Below are 24,122 nucleotides of genomic sequence, written 5' to 3' on the forward strand. Positions count from 1 at the left end.
CAAATGGATGGCTGTCGCCAAAACAAACAACAAAAGCAAACCCTGTTGGGGCAGAGGGGCAGGGGAGAATCTAATTTCCAGAGTTATCACATTACAATGTTCAAGATGTCCAGTTTTCAACAATAAGAATAACAATAAGGCATAAAAGACATAGGAAAGCGTGGCCCATTCACAAGGAAAAAACAAACAAAAAAAGCAATTGACAGAAACTGTCCCTGAGGAAATCCAGACATTGGACTTACTAGTTAAAGATTTTAAATCTGGTATCTTAAATATGCACAAAATGCTAAAGGAAACCATGGATGAAGAACTAAGGGAAACCAGAATGATGTATGAACAAATAGAAAATATTAATAAAAAGAAATTACACAAAGGAACCAAATAGAAATTCTGGAGCTAAAAAGTAAACACTGAAATGAGAAATTTACCAGAGGGGTTCAACATCAGATTTGCAGCAGGCAGAACAAAGAATCAGTGACTTGAAGATAGGCAAATTGAAATTATCCAGTTTGAGGTGCATAAAGGAAAAAGAGAGTGAAGAAAAATGAACAGAGCCTGACGGACTTGTGGGGCCCCATTAGTATAACAACATACGATTTATAAGAGTCCCAGAAGGAGAGAAGGGAAAGGGCCAGAGAGAATATCTGAATGGCCTCCACCATCTGTTACTACAAATCGGTAACCTAACTGTACACCTTAAGGAACTAGAAAAAGAAGAGCAAATTAAACCCAAAACTGGCAGAGGAAGGAAATAAAAAAGATTAAAGTGGAGACAAATGAAACAAAGTATAGAAAAACAGTGAAGAGGATCAACAAAACCGAGAGTTGTTTCTTTGAAAAGATCAACAAAATTGACACACCTTTAGCTGAACTAAGCAAAAAAGAGAAGATGCAACAGACTAAAATTAGAAATGGAAATGAGGCCATTATTACCAACCTTACAGAAAAAAGATTATAAGAGAATAAAAATTGTATGGCAAAAATTAGATAACCTAATTATCCATTTAGAAATGGAAAGACTCCTAAAAAGACATAAATTACCAAAACTGACTCAAAAAAAAAAAAAAAAAGAAAATCTAAACAGATATATAAGAAAAAAATAGTTGAATCAATAATCAAAAACCTCTTAACAAAGAAAAGTCCAGAGTCAGAAATGCTTCACTGATAACTTTTTCTCAAACTCTTCCACAAAATAGAAGAGGAGGAAATACTTCCTAAGTCATTCTATAATACCAAAGCCAGATAAAAGCAGCAGAAGAAAAGAAAACTACATTATGTGCCAATATCCTTTATGAATACAGATGTAAAATCTTCAACAAAATACCAGCAAACTGAATCCTATCGCATGTTAAGAGGATTATACACCATGACCAAGTAGGGTTTTCCCAGGAATTCAAGGGTGGTTCAACATAAAATTAATCAATGTAGTACACCACATTAATAAAATGAAGGAAAACCCACATGATCATCTCAACTGATGCAAAAAAAAAGAAGCATTTGGTAAAATTCAATACCCTTTCATGATAAAAATCACTTAGCAAACTAGGAATAGAATGGAAGTCCCTCAACGTCATAAAGGCCATATGTGAAAAACCCACAGTTAACATCACACATGATGAATGATACACCAAAAGCTTTTCCCCTAAGATCAGAAAGAAGGATGCCTGCTGTCACCACTGCTATTCAACATTGCACTGAAGGTTTTTGCCAGAGCAATTCAGCAAGAAAAAGAAATAAAAGAAACTGGAAAGGAAGAGGTAAAATACCACTATTTGTAGATGACATAATACTATAGCTACAAAATCCTTAAGAATTCACAAAAAAATTATTAGAGCTAATAAATTAAGCAAAATGGCAGGGTACAAGATTAACATAAAAGTTAGCTGTGTTTATATACACTAACAATGAACAATCCAAAAAGGAAATCAAGAAAACAATTCCATATATAATAGTATCAAAAATAATAATATACTTAGGAATAGATTTAACCAAGGAGGTGAAAGACTTATACACTGGAAACTACAAAACATTGCTGAAAGAAATTAAAGATCTAAGTAAATGAAAAAGCATCCCATGTTCATGTAATGAAAGAATTAACATTGTTAGGATGGCACTTTTCCTCAAAACAACATCTAGATTCAGTGCAATCCCTGTCAAAATCCCAATAACCTTTTGTTCTTTCAGAAATGGAAAAGTTGATCCTAAAATTCATATGAAATTGCATAGGACCCAGAATAGCCAAAACAATCTTTAAAAAGAACAACAAAGTTGGAGGACTCAAACTCCCAACTTCAGAACTTACTACAAATCTACAGTAATTAAAACAGTGTAATACTGGCATAAGGATAGAAATAGAGATCAGTGGAATTGAATCAAGAGTCTAGAAATAAATTCATGCATGTACGGACAGTGACTTTTGACAAGGATGCCAAGACAATTCAATGGGGAAAGAATAGTCTCTTCAACAAGCAGGTGCTGGGACAACTGGATATCTACATACATGGACCCTTACATCATATACAAAAATCAATATAAAATGGATTAGAGACTTAAATATAAGAGCTAACAAAATAAAACTCTTAGAGGAAGGTATAAGGGTAAATCTTCATGTCCTTAGATTTGGTGATAGATTCTTAGACATGACACCAAAAGCATGGGCAACAAAAGAACAAAAGAGAAAAATTGTACTTCATAAACATTAAAAACTATAAGAAAGTGAAAAGATGACCACAGAATGGGAGAAAATATTTGCAAATCATATATCTGCTAAGGGTCTAGTATCCAGAATATATAAAGAACTCTTACAACTCAACAGCAAAATGACAAACAATCTGTCTTAGTCTGTTTGGGCTGCTATAACAAAATCCAGTAGACTAGGTGGCTTATTAACAACAGAATTTACTTCTCACAATTCTGGAGACTGGGAAGTCCAACATCAAGGTGCCAGCAGATTCGATAGAGCCCGCTTCCTTGTTTATAGACTGTTGTGTCCTCACACAGCAGAAGGACTAACTTATCTTTCTAGTGTCTTGTTCATAAGGGCACTATTTGCATTCATGAAGGCTCTGCCCTCATGACCTAATCATCTCTCAGAGGCCCCACCTTCTAATACCGTTACATTTGAGGGGTAGGATTTCCACATGTGATTTTGGGGGGGGAACAGACAGTCTATAGTACAGCCCAAGTTAAAAACAGGCAAAGGACTTGAATAGACATTTCTCCAAAGAAGGTGTATAAATGACTACCAAGCACACGAAAATATGTTCAACATCATTAACCAGTAGGGAAATGCAAAGCAAAACCACAATGAGATACCACTTTATACCCACTAAGATGGCTCTAGTAAAATAAAAAAAAGGAAAATAGTAAGCGTTGGCAATGATGTGGAGAAATTGGAGTTCTCATAGATTGCTGGTGGGCATGTAAAATGGTGTGGCTGCTGTGGAAATCCGTTTGTCAGCTCTTCAGTAAGTTAAACATAGAATGACCCAGCAATCCACTCGTGGGTGTATATCCGCAAGATTTGAAATGCAGGTCTGCATATAGATTTGCTTGGAAATGTTCATAGCCGTATTATTCGTAATAAAGATCAGGTGAACACAATCCAACTTCCATCAGCTGATGAATGGATAAACCAAATGTAGCATATCTGTGTGATGGAGTATTACTCGGGCATAAAAATGAATGAAGTACATGCTACCACACAGAAGAAACTCACACACGTTATGCAAAAGAAAAGAAAGCAGACACAAAAGACCACATGCATGATTCAATTTATACCGAATATCCAGAAAAGAAAATGGAAAATCAGTAGAGACAGAAAGGAGATTACTGGGGCTGGGGGTGGGAATGGGATTGACTGCAAACAGGAAAAAGGGACCTTTTTGGAAATGTTCAAAAAATTAGATAGCGGTGATGGTTGCAAAGCTCAATAAACTTACTAAAAATCATTGAATTGTACACTTAAAATGGGTGAATTTTATGCTGTGTAAATTATACCTCAATAAAACTGTCAAAATAAAAAGAGGAAATGGGTTGAAGGAGGGGCTGTGTCAATTATTTTTTTCCCAGTAGTCCCCTTGGCTGAAATGCAAATTTAACCACTTCCTCCCCGCTGACCAGCTTTAAATACGCAGGGGTGTTGGGAGGGTGTTGAGAGATCTTATTTCACCCTCTTCTGAGACCTCCTGGGCCACATTCATGAGACAGGAACTGACCCAGAGGGGTCCCTTAAGGGACCCCTCCCTCAACACAGATCTATTTCTAAGGGGACTCAGTTTCACCCCAGAGGACATGGCAGCTGTTAACTTTCCATCTCCAAAAGCATCTACTTTTTAAACACAAAGGGTTAAGTTGCCACTGCTGCATCTTACCCACTCCCTAAATCATGGCTGGAGCACTCTTTTGAAAATGTAAATTGGATTAAGCCACTCCTCTGATGAAGCCTCAGATGACATCCAATTTCCCTTGGAGCCAAATCTACCTTCTTCACCCCATCCTGCAAGGTCCCAGGTGGTGTGCAGGATGTGGGACTTCCATGACTCCGTCTCCTAGCATTCCTTTGCTTGCTCACTCTATTCCCCACACTGTTCCCAAGTTCCTGGAGCGAGCCACACTCCCTCCCACCTCAGTGCCTTTGCACCTGCAGGTCCTTTTGCCTAAAATGATTCCCCTGTGGCTGGGGTATTTCTTACCATCCAGGGTGCCCCCTCTGTGTCACTACCTAGACCTCTCATCGGTTTTCTATGACAGTATAATTTGCATTTAGTTTGTCCATTACTTCTTTTTGTCTGTCCCTCCCCACCAGAATACAGGCTCCATGAGGGCCACCACTCTTGTGTATTTCTGGAGAATATCCCCACTACCTAGCCAAGGGCATGTTCAGTGTTGGCGGGTAGGAGGCCGGAAGGAGAGAATGGGTTGGGTGCGTGGGTGGGTAGAAGAATGGAAGAGGGGGTGGGTGGGTGAATGGGTGGGTAGAGAGAAGAATGGGAGGGAAGAAAGCAGGCAGCTGGGAGGGAGGATGGGAAGAGGGATTGAATATCCCTGGGTTAACATACATCCAGAAGCAGTGTAGTGCGTGATCAAGAATGTAAGCTCAGGAGCCCGAATGACTGAATTAAAATCTCATCTCTGCCAGCATCAGCTGTGTGACCTTGGACAAGTCACTTAACCTCTCTGAGCCTTGGTTTCCTTATCTGTAAAATAGGGATGATGTCCATGATGGTAATAATAACTACCTTCTCATGTTATTCTGAGGTTTAAGTGAGGTGATACACCTTTAAAGTCCTTAAAACCCTGGCACAGAATCAGCCTTCAGCAAATATTAGCTCTTTTTTTTTTTTTTTAACTACTCCTTCTCTTGATCTTTCATCCATGGTATCAGAAAACTCACCCTGAAGATCAAGAGAAAGACAAAGAAAAGCTGGCTTCCTCTCAAGAAACGTGCTCCAGAGAATACAAGTTATTTTGGTTGTGAGGAAGAGAATCTCTTTAGGGCAAACTTCTTTTGAATGGGCCACAGGGGAATTTGTACCAAGTTCCTCAGAAACAGCTAGAAAAAAAAAAAAAAAAAGAATAAATAACAAGATGCTTTCTCTTTTTCTCTGGAGCGGTCACGTGGCTTAGCTGCAAATTGTTTCCCCAAAATGAGTCAGGTGGGGAGAGATGGAATGTATGTTTGAGCCAACCTGTGTCATTAAAACAGCACAAAACAGCCCCCATCCACCCTGGTAACATTTCAAGGATGAAATGTTTGGGCCCATTTCCACAGCCTTAGGAATCTGATCCACCCAGGTTCAAATCCCAGCTCTGACACTTCTTTGCTAGTGTGACATGTCACCCCTCTGAGCCTTGGTTTCTCCCACTGTAAAATAAATAGGCATAATCTTATTTGCCTCACAGCGTTTGTAGAATAAATGACATCACCTAGTGCCTAAAAAATGCAAGATACTAATAGTAGTGGTTGTGATAGCACCAGCTTTTTGAGGCTGCTGGGTGTGAACTTGCTGAATTTTGCCCCCAGGTTTCATAAATGTCTGCAAGAGACATCTGACCCTCTCACGGGCCCTTGGCTTGTCAGCAAGACAAGAATTCTCTTGAGAATTTCTGTTCTCTATTTTCTTCATGAGTTCCCATGTGTTAAATGGCTAGGTCTCCCCATTTGACAGATGGGCAAAGCGAGGCATTCAGAGGGGTGATGTGACATGCCCAAGGGATTGTCTTCTCAAAGGCACGGAGACAGCATCCTGCTCCCCGCAGCATTGCAGCAGGAAGCCGGATTCAAAGGAAAAAGCCTCAGAGAGTCTGGGAGGGAGTCCCGAACTCAGACCTCTGCTGGGCCACGCAGGCAGCGTGCAGGAGTGAAGCCGGCCAGCGTGCAAACTCCAGAAGAGGGGCCATTGCCTCTCCATGGGACCTTGGGCAGGTCTCTGGGCTCTCATGCTTCTCTCTGAGCTGAGACCCCTGGGGACCTCTCGGGTCTCGCTATGCCACCTCCTCACCCTCGGAGCTTCAGTTTCCGCAGCTGCGAGAAGCGGCGGCTCACCGCCCCCCTGCCCTCCTTAAAGGTCAAGACTGTGAGGCCTGTGGGGGTCTTGTCACCCGTCCGCAGGAGGCAAACGTCACGCCGGTGGCCCCAAATGTCTTCCTAGCGGGCGACCTTTGGTGAGCAGTGGGCCTTGCCCTGGGGCCGGGCCCCCTCCCACCTCTTTCTCACTCCCTGGGGGAGGAGCCGGCTGCTCTGTGGGCGGGGCCTGGGGAGCGGCTCACCACATCCTCCGCTTCCTCCCCACCCTGAGCACGCGGTGGGGCTGGGATGGCAGGCACCGCCTCTGGCGGACCCACTGGCGTCTCTCTGCTGAGTGACCGAAGAGCTCGGGGTCCGACTGTCTGCCTGCTTCTCCCTGCGCGTGACTGACAGCCACCCGGCTGTCTGTCTGTCTGCCTGCCTGCCCGTCTGCCTGGCTGTCTGTCTGTCTGCCTGGGTGGCCAGCTATCTCTTTGCTTGACTTCTCCTGTCTGACTGGCGGGCCAGCCCTTGGCTGCTGTCGGTCCATCGTCGGTGCAGCTGATCGGTCCCTGCCCAACAACCTCTGTCTTCTGTCCATGTGTGACCTCTTTGGGACGTGACTGATGGTTGCCTTTGCCTCTGCGTGGCCCGCCTGCCCGGAGCCCAGCTGCCGTCCGTCTGGGTGACAGGTCTTGTGCTGTCTGGTAGGTGACTTGGGGCAGGTTACAGCTTCCCACCCCAGTCCCCTGCCTGTTCTCCCAGACCCCCATCCCTCACGCCAAGCCCTGGGAGCCCACCGGATTGCCGGAAGCACAGAGAGAATGGATTTCTGAGAAAGAAGTAGGACAGCAGGTAACTTACCTCTAGCTACCGCTCTGGAGGGGGGGGGTGGGGTAGGGGAGGAGGTACCTTATCTGCCCAGGAAGACGTGCAGGGGTCCTGTGCCCTCATCACACCTGGGGACAGTTCAGCCCAGCTCAGGATGCCTGGTGTCCCTCTCTGTGGGTCTGCAAGAGGCCCCAGGGACATAGAGGCAGAGGCATGGCTGAGATGACCCCCTGAGGTTGTGGAAACCAGCCTCCAAAAGGCAGGGGCTGGGGAGGGAAAGCTGGTTCCAGACTGAACATGATGTGACAGTCACCATGGTTCTGGGCAGCTGAGCCGGGCAGGGGTGGACATGAGTGTGACGGGGTCTGTTTGGGGAAGGGGAGAGGCATCGACTTTGTACCAGGTTCTGTGTTTTATCTCCTTTATTTCATCTAAATCCTTTAAGATGGGTTGGTGTGCCCATTTCACAGATAAATACAGGTTCTGAGAGGTAGAGTGATTTTCCCAAGGTGACTCAGCCAGTATGTAGCAGGGTCGGCAGGTGACTTGGAGGCTGGTCCTGCCCTCCACGTGCTGTCTCCTCATCTTTCTCATGAAAACACGGCGGATGCGCCGATGCTGAGAGGCAAGTCGGTTCTGTGTGTGCGGAGGAGAGGGGAATGAGGAGACTCGGGGAGGCTGAGCCTTGAAGGATGGGTTGAATTTTGACTTGGGGAAAAAAGGCGGAAGGAAGAAACAGGCAGACACACTCCTGGCAGAGGAGCAGGTGAGTAAACGCCTGGAGGGGAACTTAGGATGCAGAGGACCCAGGGCAGGGGGGACATTAAAAAGTCAGGGGCTGCTCCGGGGAGGACATCTGCTTTCCCCTGGGGGAAAGTGTGGGGGTTTCAGAAGCACATGGTAGAGTGGGGAAAACCTGGTGGGTTCAAAATCCAGCCATGCGGCTTCCTGGCTGGGTGAACTTGGGCAAGTTTCTCTGCTTCTTCTAGCCTTGCGGAGCCTTGGTTTTCTCATCTGTGAAATGGGGAGAATGGCAGCTCCGTCCTTGTAGGGCTGGTTGTGAGGATTCGAGGGAATGAAAATATCAAAGCTGCTGGCTGGAGGCCTGCCCAGGAAGGGAATTTGCATCATGAGGAGGCTGGAGCCTGTGGAGGAGAAAGGCCGGTGTCCAAGAGCCATGGAAGGTGCAGGGACACACTCGGGAACGTGCAGTCAGTCCCACCTCCCTCAGCCGCCTGGGTTCTGGTCCTCCCGGGGCCAGCGCTCAGCATGCAACAGGCGCGTGAAGCTCTCCCATCATCTCCACAACACCAGGTGAGGCTGGTGGCCTCATTCAGCCCATTTCACAGATGAGGAGACTGCCCCTCAGTGAGGAGAAGCTTGCCCCAGGTCAGCTGTGACCATAAGACGCAGAGCTGGGTTTGGAACCCCAGGGTGACAACCTGCTGGACAGGATGACAAAAAAGCAAGAGTCATAGTCCTAGGGCACCTTCTGAGAGGGGCACTGGATCAAGGGGGCTGGGCAGACCCCAGAGGGGGAGCCCCGATCACCTGTTCCCCATGGTGGGGTCAGCAGAAGCCCTAGTCTTGCCCGCCCCACACCTGGCAGGGAGTCTGGATACTCACATCCCCGCAGTGGAGGAAACTAAGAGCCCTTATGTTAGGATGTGGCCAAGACCCCGGGCCAGGAGAGGCAGGTGAGCAAGACAAAGGATGTGCCCCAGGTGCTGCAGGCTCCCACCTGCCCATCGAGGAAGAGAAAGGGGTTGGAGGTGGGGACTGGAGCCCAAAGGGGCTTATAGGCAGAGGAAGGGGGCTTGCTGGAGGAGGGGGCCAGTTTGAGAGAGTAAAGCAGGCAACCAGAAGCTTTGGGAGGGACCAGCTTCTCCACAGCATCAGGACCACCCTGGGGCCTGATAAATAAATGAATGAAAGGAAGGAAGGAAGAAAGGGCATCCTTCCTCCCAGCGAGGGGAGCCAGTGCCTTCAGAACCCTGGCAGGCCAGAATGATGGCTCAACTTCTCCACACAGCTGGGAGGCCTCCACAGTCAGCTGGGGAGCCCTGGATCTGGCTCATCACCACACTACCGATTGTGATTTGGGGCTCTGAAAACAGTCAGACCCAGGTTCGAGTACCATCTCCATCACTTAGTACCTGTGTGACCTGCAGTGAGTCACTTAACCTCTCTGAACCTTTGGTTTCCTTATCTGTTATATGGAAATAAGGATGCCTATCTCGGTTTGCTGTGAGGTTTTATTCAATGTGTATTTATTGAGCACTGTCCTAGGTCCTGGGGATTCGGTGGTACACAAGACAGAGCCAGTGGCAGTTTGAGGGGAAAGAGCTTAGCAGTGGCTCACGAGAAATAGCAGCTACTATGTTTTACTTTAAATATCATTGGTAATAATTGTCTTGTTATTACCCAGAACACTTGGTGTAGCTTCTGGCTTATACTCAGCCCTCAATAAATGATCATTCTATGATGATTCTACTCCCCCCTTTCTCAGATGGGGAAGCTGAGGCTCTGAGAGGGCTGGGGGTTTCCTAGGGTCACCCAGGGAGTCATGTACAAGCAGAGGGAAGAAAGCTGTGAAGACAAGGGAACAAACACTTCCTCGGGGGGGCGGGTCTTCCCCCCCATCACAGCCCCTTCCTCCCCCGCTCCTCCCTTCCGTGCCTTCTGCAGCACCCCAGCCCCCAGGGGCAGGGGAAGGGGGGCTGAGAGGAGCCCCCAGCTTCGTGGCTCACAGGTGGCACTGCCCCCACTTCTCGCCCTGGCGCCCGGCCAAAGGGACTTTTTACGACAGCTCAAATGAGAGCTCTGAGTAAACTTGGAACTTCTGAAACAACCTGACAGTATTCCCCGGGGTGTGAGCAGAGGTCCCTCTGAGGGCCCCCGATGGCCAGGCCACCTGCAAAAGGGCCCTGGCCTGCGGGTCCTCACAGCCCCCGGGAAGGATCTGGCCACTCATATCGTCCTGAGTGAGGTGGGGCAAATGCACCAGCCTGGCTCCCTGCTCAGGCCCTGGCCGCTTCTCGCTCTGTGACCTGGGCAAGGCTCTGGGCCTCTCTGGGCCTCTGTTTCCTCATCTGCCAAGAGGGCTTGATGATGTAGCCTGGGACGAGGGCCTGCAGGCTTTCTCCAGTATGAACCAGTAACCCCCAGTCTACCTGGGCCAGGGCCAGGGCAGGCTGATGGGGGCGTGCTGGGCAAGGATGGGATAAAGGGCAGGTCGCCAGCCCAAGCAGCCCTGGTTCAAAGCATCCTTTTTTCTCTGCCTTACAGCCAGCCCCTCCTGGTCAGGGGGCGGGGAAATGGGACTGGGGTGAGGTGTGGCTACGGGAGCCCAGGGAGGTTGCACAGTCTGGGTGGGGTTGCCTAGCACAGTGAAGGGCAAATAGAGATGGCACAGGCAGGAAGAGTTTGCTGGGAGTGGGGCATGCGCCTCAGCTGGGAGAGGTTGCACAGGCTGGAGAAGTTCCCGTAGGGAAAGGCCAGTCAGGCTTGGAGAGGCTGCGTGGACGGGGATTCATGGCCCGGCTGGGAGAGAGAGACGGACTAAAAGATTCCACAGGCTCAGAGGTGGGACAGGCTGGGAAGGCCTTTCCCCTCATGTTCAGCTCCTACTGACGAAGCCGTCATCACAGGGTCTTGGCACACCTGTCCTCAGACACCCCCAACCCACCCTTTGCCACCGTCCCCCTCCCCAAACTATGTAAAAAGCAACTTGCAATACTCACACACCTACAGAATGCCCAGCACCCGCCTTACGCTCCCTCAGCCAGGCCAGGGCCACTGCCCCCATTCTACAGATGAGGAAACTGAGGCCCAGAGAAAAGAAGAGCCCAAGGTCCCACTATGAGTTAGAGGCAGAGCCTCCTTCTGGATCCAGGGCCACAAGGCTGGTTCTTCCCTAGCCTGAGAGCTCCGCTTTAAGAACTCGCTGTGTGACCCTGGGCAACCCAACGTCCCTCTATGACAATTTCTTGCTGCTAATCTGATGACAACGGTCACGGTCACTCAGACCCTGGGAGTTGAGGGTGTTGCCCCGGGTGGGGGGAAGCTCCTGAGGACAGTGACAAAGTGGATGGAGAAACCAAGACCTCTTGGGGGCTGCCTTGGGGCCTGCTCCTTGTAGGACTGGACACAGCAATTTGTAGCCTCTGTCACTCATTCACGGTTCTTCAGCTCCTTGTTAAGTATCTGTTATGTTCCATGCCCCGTTCTCCGCACTAGGGATGCCGTGTGAACAAAATAGGTAAATTTCCCAACTTCTGGGAGCCTGTGCTTCAGGATAGAGACAGGTCATAAACACAAAACCAGGAACATTTGCTAAATGAATGCTAATATTACAGTTGCCAAGAAGGAGACAAACAAAGGGGTGTGTGGCACCCAGAACTGCAGGGGAGACGCATTTCAGACAGAGACTGGTTGCCTCTTTAAGGAGGCAACATTGTAGCTGAAACCTGAGGATAAGAAAGCAAAGAAGCAGGGGGGAAAAGTGTTCTAGGTAGAAGGAGTGGCATGTGCACAGGCCCTGAGGTGGGGGGAAAATGTTGGAGTTCTGGAGCTTTTATCCTTATCAAGTGCATAAAGATCCTCAATGCACTGAATTTAAGAAACAAGAGTCAAAAAGAATAAGATTTATCTTTGTGGAGTGTACAGTCTACATGAGTTTCTACATTGAGGGTAAGCTTCAAAATCCATTATGATAGAAAGCATCTTCTTGCGTTTCGTCACTCATGTAACGAATGCTTTGAGCACCTACTGTCTGTCAGGCACTGGTTAGCCACTGCCATTCAGCAGTAACCAAGCAACACGTGGTTCCCACCTAGAAATTGCTCAGAATGTTGCCAAAAACACCATGAGCAATGTGCTCTGGTGGAAGGATGGACCCCAGAGGAAGGAGTGACTCATGCCTTGGAGAGGTCAAAGATTTACAAAGGAGACGACATTTGAACTGGCTTTTGAAGCCTGAGTAGGAAGCTGATAGACAGCCAGGGGGAGCAGAGAGTTCCGGTGGCTGAAACAGCACGTGCGAAGGTGTGAGAACCAGACGAATGGGGATGTTGTGAAGATGTCCAGATGTCGGGGATCTGGAGCACCTGGAGTCCGGGATGAAGACTAGGGGCAAAGGGAATGTTGGGGGGCAGATCCTGACATGTTTTGAATGCTGGGCTAAGGAATTTGGGGCTTTCTCTGAAGGGCAGTGGGGAGCCATGGAGAGACATAGCTGGAGTGAGGACTGGGCTGGAGGGGCCACAGCTGGAGGCAGGGAGGTCAGGGAGGAAGCCAGGAGGAGGGCAGGTGAGCAGAAGTCCTTGGAGACCAGGGATAAACTAGGAGCCCTTTCTTCTGTGTTCCCTCTCGGGAAGTCCCTCAGTCTTGACACTTCCCCTTCTGGTGACCTGTTGGGTCTTGTTTCTGGCACTGCTGGGGAGTCCCTCTTCAACAACCTCATGTCTTCTTGGTCCCTGTGGAAAACGGGCCATTTTACTTTTACCACACCCCTCACCGTTCACTTTCAAGCCCCAGTCCCCACCTGGGTCACATTGGAAATGGTGACCGACTTAAGGATCTGAACGAGTCCCATTCCTGAATCATCAGTGAGGGAAAGGAGATACAGGGGAACCAAGAACTTGGGTTCTTTCCAGTTTGGGGAGGTAAATAATGCTGCTGTGAGCACTCTGGTACATGTCTGCTTGTGTACATGTACATTTTGCTCTTTGGTGCATAATCTAGAAATGGAATTGTTGGGTCTCCTGTTCAGCAGAAGTTTTCCAAAGTGGTTGTACCAATTTACACTCCTCAGAGAAACTTGAGTAGAGATTGAGAGTTTTGATTTGTTCATATCCTTTTTAGCACTTGGAATTGTTTTGTTTTGTTTTTTTCACTTTAGTCATTCTGGGCTGATGTGTAGTGCTATCATATTGGGATATAAATTTGCACTTCTTTGATAAGTAACGATTTTAAGCCTTTTTAACATGCTTGTTGGCTGTTTGGATGTCCTGCTTTAGGAAGTGTCTGTTTAAGCTTTTTGTCCATTGAAAAAAAAATTGAGTTCTGGGTTATTTATTTATAATTGTTTTGTAGGAGTTCTCTCTATATATGTTGTATATAATTATATACATAGTTTAACATATTATATATTTATATACAGTTATATAAAATATATAATTATATGAAAGAAACTATAACAGATATAGATATAATCTCTCATTTCAGTTTCTTTTCCATTCTTTTTTTTCAATTTGTCTTTTTGTTTGTGTCTTTTATAAAAGTCAAAAATTTTCTGAATTCAAAAGGTACTTCCACTGGAGAAAAAAAATGGAATTACAGTGTGACCTATTATTGTCTCCTTTTTTCAGAACAATAAAACATACCCCAATTTAATGAAGGTAGTTTACTCCATCAATCAAGCTATCTTCATCAACATTTGGCAATTTATCTGACACCTCAGTATATTAATCTGTTATTGCCTGATGCATATTTTTATAGATTTTAGACTTAATGCACAAGGTAATTGTGCAAGTATTTATTTCCCTTTTGATAAGCTATCTGGGAAGATACCAGGACACGAGAGGCGTGATTTGTTTACCACATATTCTACTTCTCCATACTTAAAAAATTTTTTTAAATAAGGAAAATAGTACATAAATTTTGCAGTGTGGCTTATGACTTCTTAAAATGAAACAAAGTTGGCTCTTAAAATAGAGGTCAAAATTAGCATATGAATGTTGATACTGAATCATGTTATCAGTTGATTTCTACAAAGTTACTTAATGTACATTCTACTTTGTAAAGGTAAATTTATCAAAATCATACATTGCTATGTAAAATTAATATCCTCTCTATAATTGACAGTTTATTTTATGATTTAAAATTCTCCCTAGTTTCAGTGATGGTGATATAAAGTTCAAAATGAGTATTTTAATAAGCTGTGTCATTGCTTTTAGAGAAAATGCATTGTATTCAAGTTGCAATATATTTTAGTTTCTGCAGCATTATTCAGTCTTTATAAAATTGCTGAAAACATGTTTTTGTGTACTTTTGACATACTCTTTGAACAAAAAGACAGAGGCAAAGCTAGAATAAATGCAATACTCAATGTTGGTGTAGCATTATAATTTATGGAGTAATAGTCTGTTCATGAAATTTAACTACACTGAACAAGACCCTCTGAGCTTATGCATTGCAAGTACATACATTACAAAAAATTTTTTTTTGCTGCTTTTTTGTTGTTGTTTTTGCTCAATAATGCACCACATTTTTTTTTTTTACCTTTTGACCCCCTTCACCTATTCCTCCCACCTCCCACTCCTTTCTTCTGGCAACCATCAACCTGTTCTCTGTATCTATGAACTTATTTATTATTATTATTTTTGGATTCTACATATAAGAGAGATCATACAGTGTTTATCTTTCTCTGTCTGGCTTATTTCACTTAGCATAATACCCTCGAAGTTCATCCATGTTGTTGTAAATGGCAAGATTTCATTATTTTTCATGGCTGAATAATATTCCATTGTATGTATATTCCACATCATCTTCATCCATTCATCTATTGAAGGACACTTAGGTTGTTTCCATATCTTGATTGTTGTAAATAATACTGTAATGAACATAGGGGTGCAGATATCTTTTCGAGATACTGATTTCATTTCCTTTGGGTATATACCCAGAAGTGGAATTGCTGGATCATGTGGTAGTTCTACTTTTAATTTTTGGGGGGACCTCCATACTGTTTTCCATAGTGGCTGCACCAAATACATTTCCACCAACAGTGCACAAGTGGTCCCTTTTCTTCATATCCTCACCAATACTAGTTATTTCTTGTCTTTTTGATAATAGCCATTCTAACAGGTGTCAGGTGAAATCTCATTGTGATTTTGATTTGCATTTCCCTGATGATTAATGACGCTGAGCATTTTTTTCATGTACCTATTGTCCATCTGTATGTTCTCCTTGGAAAAATGTCTATTCAGATCTTCTGCTCATTTTTAAATCAGATTGTATGAGCTCTTTATATATTTGGCATATTAGTGCCTTATCTGATATATAATTTTCAAATATTTTCTCCCACTCAATAGGTTACCTTTTCATGTTGTTGATGGTTTTCTTTGCAGTGCAGAAGCTTTTTACTATGATGTAGTCCCACTTCCCTATCTTTGCTTTTGCTGCTTTTGCAGCCTACTTAGAGCCTACTTATTTCTTCATAATTCAGTCTTGGCAGGTTTTTAGGAATTTATCCATTTCTTCTACATTATCGAATTTGTTGCTGTATGATTATTCATAGTTGTATCTTATAATCAATTTTACTTCTGTGGCATCAGTTGTAATGTCTCATCTTTCTTTTCTGATTTTAGTTATTTGAATCTTCTCTTTCTTAGTCTAGCTAAAGGTTTGTCAACTTTGTTGATCTTCAGAAATATATTTTTTATATTAGTCTCAAATTCAGTGCCCTTGTTTAACAGTTATTATCTAACAGTTTATCTGTTAAGTATCTGGACTTTTTAAGGTAATATCATTCCAATCCTTATAGTTTTCTAATATTTATAAATTTATTTATTTTTCTTGCCTTATTGCATTGACTAGGACCTCCAGTACAAGACATTCTTACCTTTGTCCTGCCCTAGAGGATAAAGTGTTCAATATCTGATGATTAGGGATGTTAGTTGTATATAGTGTGTGTGTGTGCATGTGCACACGCATGTGTGCTCCTTATCAGATTAAGAGTGTTCCTTCTATTCCTGGTTTCCTGAGAGTGTTTTAAAAATCATGAATGAGTGTTGTAAATTATTAAATGTCATAATAAAAATTATTAAATTATCGTATAAAATTTCTTCTTTATTCTGTTTATGTGGTGAAATAGATGACTGACTTTCAAATGTCAAACTACCCTTGTATTCTTGGAATAAACCTCATGTGATAAGGATGTATAATTTACTTTTGTATATATCATCAGATTTGATTTGTTAATATTTTGCTTAGAATTTTTGTAAGTATATTTATGAGAGAGATTAAACTATAATTTCACTTTATTTTAATGCAAAGTGTTGGTTTCAAGGTTACGTCTTTAATTTCAGTGATTAGTTCATACACTTAATAAAAATACTGAGGTGTTTGGGATTAAGTGTAACTTCTTATTATTTGTTTTCCTTTTGTCCTATCCTTTGTTCCTTTTTCTTCTTTGTCCCATTTTTTTAGATGAATAAAGTTTTAAAAATTATTAATCTATGTTTCCTGTCTATTAGTTTGTTATATTTTCTTTTGTAACTCTTTTAGTGTTTTTCTTAGAGATTACAGCATGCGTAATTGATTTTTTTTTTTGGAGTCTACCTTTATATTAGTATTTTTATCACTTCCCAGACAATACAGTGACCTTTAACTTTATTCACCCCTTCTTATCTTTGGGGTATCATGGTAATGTATTTTAATTCTGCATATTGTTTAAACTTCATAAGATATTATCATTATTATTTTCAGCAATCAATAGTATTTATAATATTCTATTGCTCTTCATTCCTTCCTACAGTAAATTGCTTCCCATCTGAGATTATTTTCCTTTTGCCCCCAAAATTCACTTTAATATGTCTTTTGATGCAGGTCTACAGGTGACAAATTCTCTCAGCTTTTTTTTTTTTTTGGTATAAAAAATAAAGATTTATTTTGCCTTCATTTAAAAAAATTTGTAATTAAGATCCAATTCACATACCATAAAATTCACTCTTTTGAGGTACACAATTAAGTAGTTTTTAGTATACTTATAAATTTGTGCAATCATCACTACTATCTAACTACAGACCATTTTTATTGCTCCAAAAACATCCTATACCCATTAGCAGTCACTCCCTATTCCCCCTCCCTCCAAAGCTCTAGCCCTTGACAACAACTAATCTACTACCTGTCTATGGATTTGCCTATTCTGGACACTTCATATAAATAGAATCATATGATATGTGCCTTTTTGTGTCTGGCTTCTTTACTTTGGATAAATTTTCAAGGTTCATCCGTGTTGCAACATGTATCAGTAATTGATTCATTTTTATGGTGGAATAATATTCCATTGTATGCATAGTCTACATTTTGCTTGTCTATTCATCAGTTAATGAACATCTGAGTTGCTTCCAGTTTAGGGTTATTATAAGTAATGCTGCTATGAACATTTGTGTAGAAGGGTTTTTTTGTGAACATATGTTTTCAATTCTTTTCGCTATATACCTAGGAGTCAAATTGCTTGGTCACGTGGTAACACTATATTAACTTTTTGAGAAACTGTAAAACTGCTTTGCATAGTGGCTGCACCATTTTACATTCCCATCAGCAATGTATAAGGGTTCCACCCTTATATCCTCACCCACATTTTTTATTTTCCATTTTTAAAAATAGCCATCTAGTGGGTGTGAGGTGGTATCACTCCGTGGTCCTTATTTGCATTTCCCTAATGACTAATGATGATAAGCATCTTTTCATGTGTTTATTGGTCACTAGTATATCTCATTGGAAAAATGTCTATTCAGATCTTTTGCACAGTTTAAAATTGGGTTGTCTTTTAGATCTTGAGGGTTCTTTATGTATTCTGAACACTAACAAATATATGGTTTGCAAATATTTTTCCCATTCTGTATATTGTCTTTTCACTTTCTTGATAGTGTCTTTTGAAGCACGAAAGTTTTAAAATTTGAAATAGTTCAATATATCTGTTTTCCTTTGGTTGCTTGTGCTTTTAGTTTCATGTCTAAGAAACTACTGTCTAATACAAGGTTCTGAAGATTTACACCTGTATTTTATTTTAAGAGTTTAATAGTTCTTCCTCTTCATACTGGGCCTTTGATCCATTTTGAGTTGATTTTTGTATATGGTGTGAAATAAGAGTCCAGTTTCATTCTATTTCATGTGGATACCCAGTTGTATGAGCACCATTTATTTTATTTTATTTATTTATTTTAATTTTAAAATTATTTTATTTTACTTTTGGCTGCGTTGGGTCTTCATTGCTGTGCGCAGACTTTCTCTAGTTGCGGCGAGTGGGGGCTACTCTTTGTTGTGGTGCGCAGGTTTTTCACTGCGGTGGCTTCTCTTGAGCACATACTCTAGGCGTGCGGGCTTCAGTAGTTGCAGCATGTGGGCTCAGTAGTTGCGGCGTGTGGACTCAGTAGTTGTGGCGCACAGGCTTCAGCAGTTGTGGCGCGTGGGCTCTAGAGTGCAGGCTCAGCAATTGTGGCACACAGTTGCTCTGTGGCATGTGGGATCTTCCCGGACCAGGGATTGAACCCGTGTCCCCTGCATTGGCAGGCTGATTCTTAACCACTGTGCCACCAGGGAGGTCCCCCCATTTATTTTAAAGACTATTCTTTTCCCCCAGTGAGTTGTCTTGGCACCCTTGTCAAACATCAATTGAATGTAAATGTATGACCTTTTTTCTGGACTCTCAGTTTTATTCCATTGATCTATATGTCTGTAAATAAGCCAGTACAGTAGAATCTGTAGCTTAAAGTTTCCTGTTAGTTTTGAAAAATTCTTAACCAGTATCTCTATTATTGCTTCTGAGTTATTCTCTCTCTTCTTTTTCTTGACTCCAAATACATTTATGTTAGACCTTTGCACAATGTCTCATGTGTCTCTTTTGCTCTTTTCTGTATTTTTAAACATTTTTTTCTCTGCATGCTTCAATCTGTTCATTTTCTACCAGTCTTTCAGTTCACCAATCCTATCTTCTGATTTTCTAATCTGTTCCTTTATCCATCTATTAAGTTCTTATACATTTCAATTATTGCATTTTTCAGCTCTAGAGTTTCTACTTTTAAATAGATGCCGTAATTCTGGTGGAATTCTTGAACGTACTGATCATAGTTATTTTAAATCCTGTCTCATAAGGCCATTTTCTGAATCACTTATCGGTCTGTTTCTGGTTTTGTTTTGGTTTTATCCTCTTGGCTTTTGGTCATTTGGTACTGTTTTCTGGTTTGTCTTATCAATTTAATTCAATGCTGGACATTGTGTATGAAAAGTATGGAGGCTTTAGATGAAGCTAAGTTTTTCCAGATAGGTTTTAATTTTTTTTTCTAGCAGACATATAGCATATAGGCAGATCATCTTGATGCAGTGAAGACTGAACTATTTGTGATTTTTCTTATTCCCAAGGCATAGCCTTTCCTGAGTAACTGGGTATTTATCAGGGCCCGTTTTTCTTAGACTCTGATTCTTTCCTTAGCATTGTGAAACTGACAAAATCTCTTCTTAGCCTTTTAGCCTGTTACCAGATGCTTTCTGCTAGGTTTCCTGGAATGTAACTCATTTGCAATGACTTGGCAGATTATTTGAGGGGACATTGCATGCAGAATTTCAACACATTTTCCTTCTCTCTGGCACCCTGGCCTCTCAAGTACTATCTAACTTGGTTGCTTTCTCATGCTTTCTAGCGGTTTTTTTTCTCCTCTTGTAGTTGTTCTTAGTGAGAGGGTTACTCAGATACCAGCTCCATCATGGCCAGAAGTGAAAGTCCCCCTTCACATTTTATTTTATAAATCCAAGATTCACTTACATTTAAAATGTTATGAAATAGTTTGGACATACAAAAAGGTGTAAAGAAAAACATAATCAACACCCATGGTAGCTTCACTCAGTTTTACCAAACTGTTGAGACCCCCGGAGACCCTCACCTCATCACATCCCCCCCTTGTCTACGCTATTCAAGATTTGATGTTTTTCATTCCCTTGGATTTCTCTGTATATTCAGGACACATGTATATTCACCCAAACAATATATAGACCTGCTTTACATGGTGTTAAGTGTGACACAGATGTTGTTATTATGCCTCTGTTCTCTTCTAATTTTTCTTTTGCTTCAGAAAGAGTCATTTGCTTTGTGGGTTTTTGGTTGGTTTTTTGGTTGTTGTTGTTGGTTTTTTTCTGTAAGAGTCATTTGCTTTGTTGTGTGAAGCTATGATTCATTTTCACATTGAGTGATTACACCATAGTTTATCTTTCCATTCTCTTGCTTATGGATATTTAGGTTGTTTCTAGTTTTTCAATATTAAAATCAATGCCACTATAAACATTTCTGCCTATGTTTCTTGTACACATGTGCCAGTGTTTCCTTGGTAGGATACCTCACAGTGGAATTGCTGGGTCTTAGGGCAAACACTTGTTCAGGTTTATTAGACCATGCCAAACTATTTTCCAGACTAGTTGTATTAATTTACATATCCACTAGCTGTAAATGAGAGTTCCCATTACGTTGTGTCCTCAGCAACACGTGATGTTGTCAGACTTTTAGTTTTTACTAATCTGATAAAATTTAAATGGCATGTTATTGTGGTTTTCATTTGCATTTCCCTGTTGACTGTGAAGTTAAGCACTTTGTGTTCTCCATAGCACCTGCTTCCATTTGACTTCCTCCCCCCAGTCTTCTCCACATCCCCAGACTCTCCTGAAATTTGGCCAACTTTTAGTCTGAAGGACCACAACCTCAGAAGTCATTTCTAGGCACTGGAGCCTGGTGGCTAAGCACCAATTTAGGGCGCCATCCCATCCAGGACTGCACTGGAGTGCTTCACAGGCAATGATGCATTTAGTGCCTACAACAAAGATAAGAAAACAGAGAATCAGAGAGGTCAGGAACTTGCCCAAGGTCGCACAGCTGGCACCTGGCAGACTCCAAGCCAGGTGTTCTTCACTCCTCTGTAGGAGGCTGCAGGGCACCCTCTGTCCTTCACTCAGGAAGCACACCTGCTGGTCTGGGTACATCTGGGGAGTAAGTTGCTGTTGCCCTCAGGAGTCGGCTGAGTGGGAAGCCCCATAAGGGGTGGATTCAGGGCAGGGAGGGCAGTAGGACCGGGAGGCGTTCCTACTTGGTGCTGTGGAAACAGGAGAAGACGTCATCATTCAAGGCTGATGTTTCCCAGAATTGAGTGGCTTGCTTTAGATGGTGTTAAATATCCCTGGACCCCCTAGTGAGAGAGTGAGACCTTTTTCAAATTTCTTTCTATCCTCTGATGAGGGAGGGGGTGAGAATCTCAGCTTGATGCTAGTATGTCTTCAACACCTCTCTAATACTCTTTAATCTCCCTTTTTAAACAAAGGCAAACTAGATCTCCAACTCATCAGAGTCTTTTTATTTTAAATAAATTTATTTATTTTATTTATTTATTTTTGGCTGCATTGGGTCTTCGTTGCAGCGCGCGGGCTTCTCATTGCAGTGGCTTCTCTTGTTGCGGAGCACAGGCTCTAGGCGCACAGGCTTCAGTAGTTGTGGCATGTGGGCTCAGTAGTTGTGGCTCTCGGGCTCTAGAGCGCAGGCTCAGTAGTTGTGGCCCACGGGCTTAGTTGCTCCGCAGCACGTGGGATCTTCCCGAACCAGGGCTTGAACCAGTGTCCCCTGCATTGGCAGGCGGATTCTTAACCACTGAGCCACCAGGGAAGCCCCATCAGAGTCTTAAGCAGGGAATAGTATCTGACTAAAATTCAATTATTGTCTTTTGTTTTCCTTGTATTTAGTTTTTACATTTCACTGCATTTTGTTTTACGGTAAGTTGATTGTTTTGTTTAAGAAACAGTTATATAACACCTGCTATATGCCAGGCGCTGTTTCAAATGCTTTACAGTCATTGACTGGGGAATGATACACAACTATGGGGAAAAAATACACAACTATGTGCATTATTGCTTAGCTTGAAGTTGGAGTTAAATTTTTAATAGGGTTTGTTTATAGAAAATACATTAAATAAATAATAGTACACATGATCTACAAATATGGCCAACTTTTGGAAAATGAGACATTTGGGGACCTCTTGGCTAGATCACTCAGGAAGTCCATCCATTCTGGTGCTTTAAAAGCCTGTATCCATCACTGTTTCTTGAGTGTTTATGTGTCAGGGGCTATGCCAGGGGCCCAGTGATTCTATAAATGGAGTCTTTGAATCCTCACAAGAATCCTGGAAGCAGGCTTTACCATCTTTACTTCTAAGGCTCAGAGAGGGGAAGCGACCAGCCGAGAGCCACACAGCTGAACCTCTCCGTGCCCTGCACCACTGCCTGCCTGGTGACTTGTTAGGGAGCTCAGAGGAAGCTCCTGGCAGGGCCAGAGTAGGCTCTGGGGGAACCCAGGTTCAGGGATGGTGTCCGGAAGAAGCCATGTGTGTGACTTGGTCCCTGCACGGGTCAGCCCTCTGGGCTCCTGTTCCAGCTACACCCCTGTCCATGGGATCTATCTGGGTAGGGTTCTTGGGACCCACTGGCTTCTGGCTGGTACCTCCCCAAGTAGACACAGAGCTGGGGATGCAATGGACAAAGTGCCAGCAAGAGCCTGGCATTGCCAGCCTGGTGGGTTGTTCTTCTGCCCAAGGTACCAAAGTCCGCTCTTCCTGGACAGGCTGACTCTGGTCTCCAAAGAGGTCTCTTCTCCATCTCATGCAGATCAGGGTGTCCAGGGCACCTTCGTGTGGTCAAGCTGGGTTCCCCCGTGCTTGCTGGTGGGCTAACCCAGGGGAGCTCTGTATTTGGGTCAGAACCCTCACTATTGGGCTAAGCTTATCTTAGGTATGCAGTAACTGTCTCCTTTGTGGGCTAATCTTGGATTTGTTACTCATTAAGAAGCCAATTAATTGGGCTAACATCAACATGGGGGTTTCGTAAGAAGGAGGACTCAAGATCGCTGCTCCTCAAATACCACTTTCCAAGCCACTTTCCCCTCCCTGCCTCCCTCTTTCTTATCTAGATGGATAAACGTGCACACATCGTGCTACATCAACAGGCTTAGCAGGCGTGGACCAGCAGTGAGCTCTTCCCCCTTTACATCCCCCTCTCATTTGTGATGGTGCTGGGGGCCCAGGCAGAAGTGGGGAGACGTGGGGAGGGATCCAAGGGGCAAAGAAGCCACTTCTAAGGGACAGGAATCCTTGGGGGCAGCCACGGGCTCCTCAAACTCTTGTTTCTCAGAAACAAATCCAAGAAACTGAGGCAAGTCTTCCAAAGGAGGGATGGGGACCAGAGGCAGGATGTTCAAGGTCCTTTGGTCCCCAGGCCCCAGGCCCACCTTCTCCCTGTGTGTCTCTTCCAGGCTCTGGCAGGCAGCATGCTCTGCGGCTGGGCTGCCCCTTTGCTCCTGCTGATGCTCCAGGGGGGTAAGTAGTTGCCCCGTGGTGTGTGGGTGGAGAGCGGCCGGGCTGACCTTGTGGGCTCCAGGGCGGGGTAGAGGCCACGGGGTCAGAGTCTGTGGCATCTGTCCACTTGCGGCCGACACAAGTCCAGTAGCCATCTCTGCATTAGCCAGAGCCCATCCCACCAGAGAGCTCCACTGTCCAGAAGTGAGTCCCACATGGCCCAGCCCACTGTCCTGGCCTCCACGTCTCACTGGCCGGGGAAGGGGGGCGGAAGGATGAGAGACTTCATCCTTCTCTCTGCCTTGGCTGGCTCCCAATTCTCAGAGTGAGGAAGTCCTGCCTGTGGTCTAACCTCAGTTTCTCCTCATCTCCTAGGAGATGTTTCTCAACAATCACTGGATCCACTGCCAGCACAGATATTCCCTGGGTGGGGGAGTGGCTGTGGAGACAAAAGTAGCCAAAGCCTCAGAAGGAAGCCCCGGAGGACCAGAAGATGTTGCAGTCAGAGGGAGAGATGTTTGAGACCCGAGCAGGGAAAGGCCAGGTGTTAGACTTGGGGGCGCAGTCAGGGCTGAGAGATCCAGGAAGCCTTCCCAGAGGAGGCGGGACGCAGCACACAGGCTCGAATGGGAGCTGGCCTGGGGGCAGGGGTGCCCTCAGCCGCCACTGTGCTGACT

At 44.0% G+C, this 24,122-nt stretch overlaps 1 protein-coding gene across 4 annotated transcripts in view; it reads left to right on the forward strand.

Annotated features, from left to right (window-relative positions):
* Nucleotides 1–6,772: 6,772 nt before the first annotated feature.
* Nucleotides 6,773–24,122, forward strand: part of IL21R (interleukin 21 receptor) — a 34,117-nt gene continuing 16,767 nt past the window's right edge. Inside the window, exons 1-2 of one of the 4 annotated variants that reach the window (XM_036824732.1) lie at nt 6,773–7,363; nt 23,403–23,466. In XM_036824732.1, coding sequence (XP_036680627.1) covers nt 23,418–23,466 — 49 coding nt within the window. In that variant the 5' untranslated portion in view covers nt 6,773–7,363; nt 23,403–23,417. The remainder of the gene's footprint in view (nt 7,364–23,402; nt 23,467–24,122) is intronic. The other 3 variants (XM_036824733.1, XR_005016390.1, XM_036824734.1) reach the window with 3 other exon arrangements.

The sequence above is a fragment of the Balaenoptera musculus genome, chromosome 15 (genome assembly GCF_009873245.2).
Source record: "Balaenoptera musculus isolate JJ_BM4_2016_0621 chromosome 15, mBalMus1.pri.v3, whole genome shotgun sequence".
In the NCBI taxonomy this organism is placed as follows: Eukaryota; Metazoa; Chordata; class Mammalia; order Artiodactyla; family Balaenopteridae; genus Balaenoptera; species Balaenoptera musculus.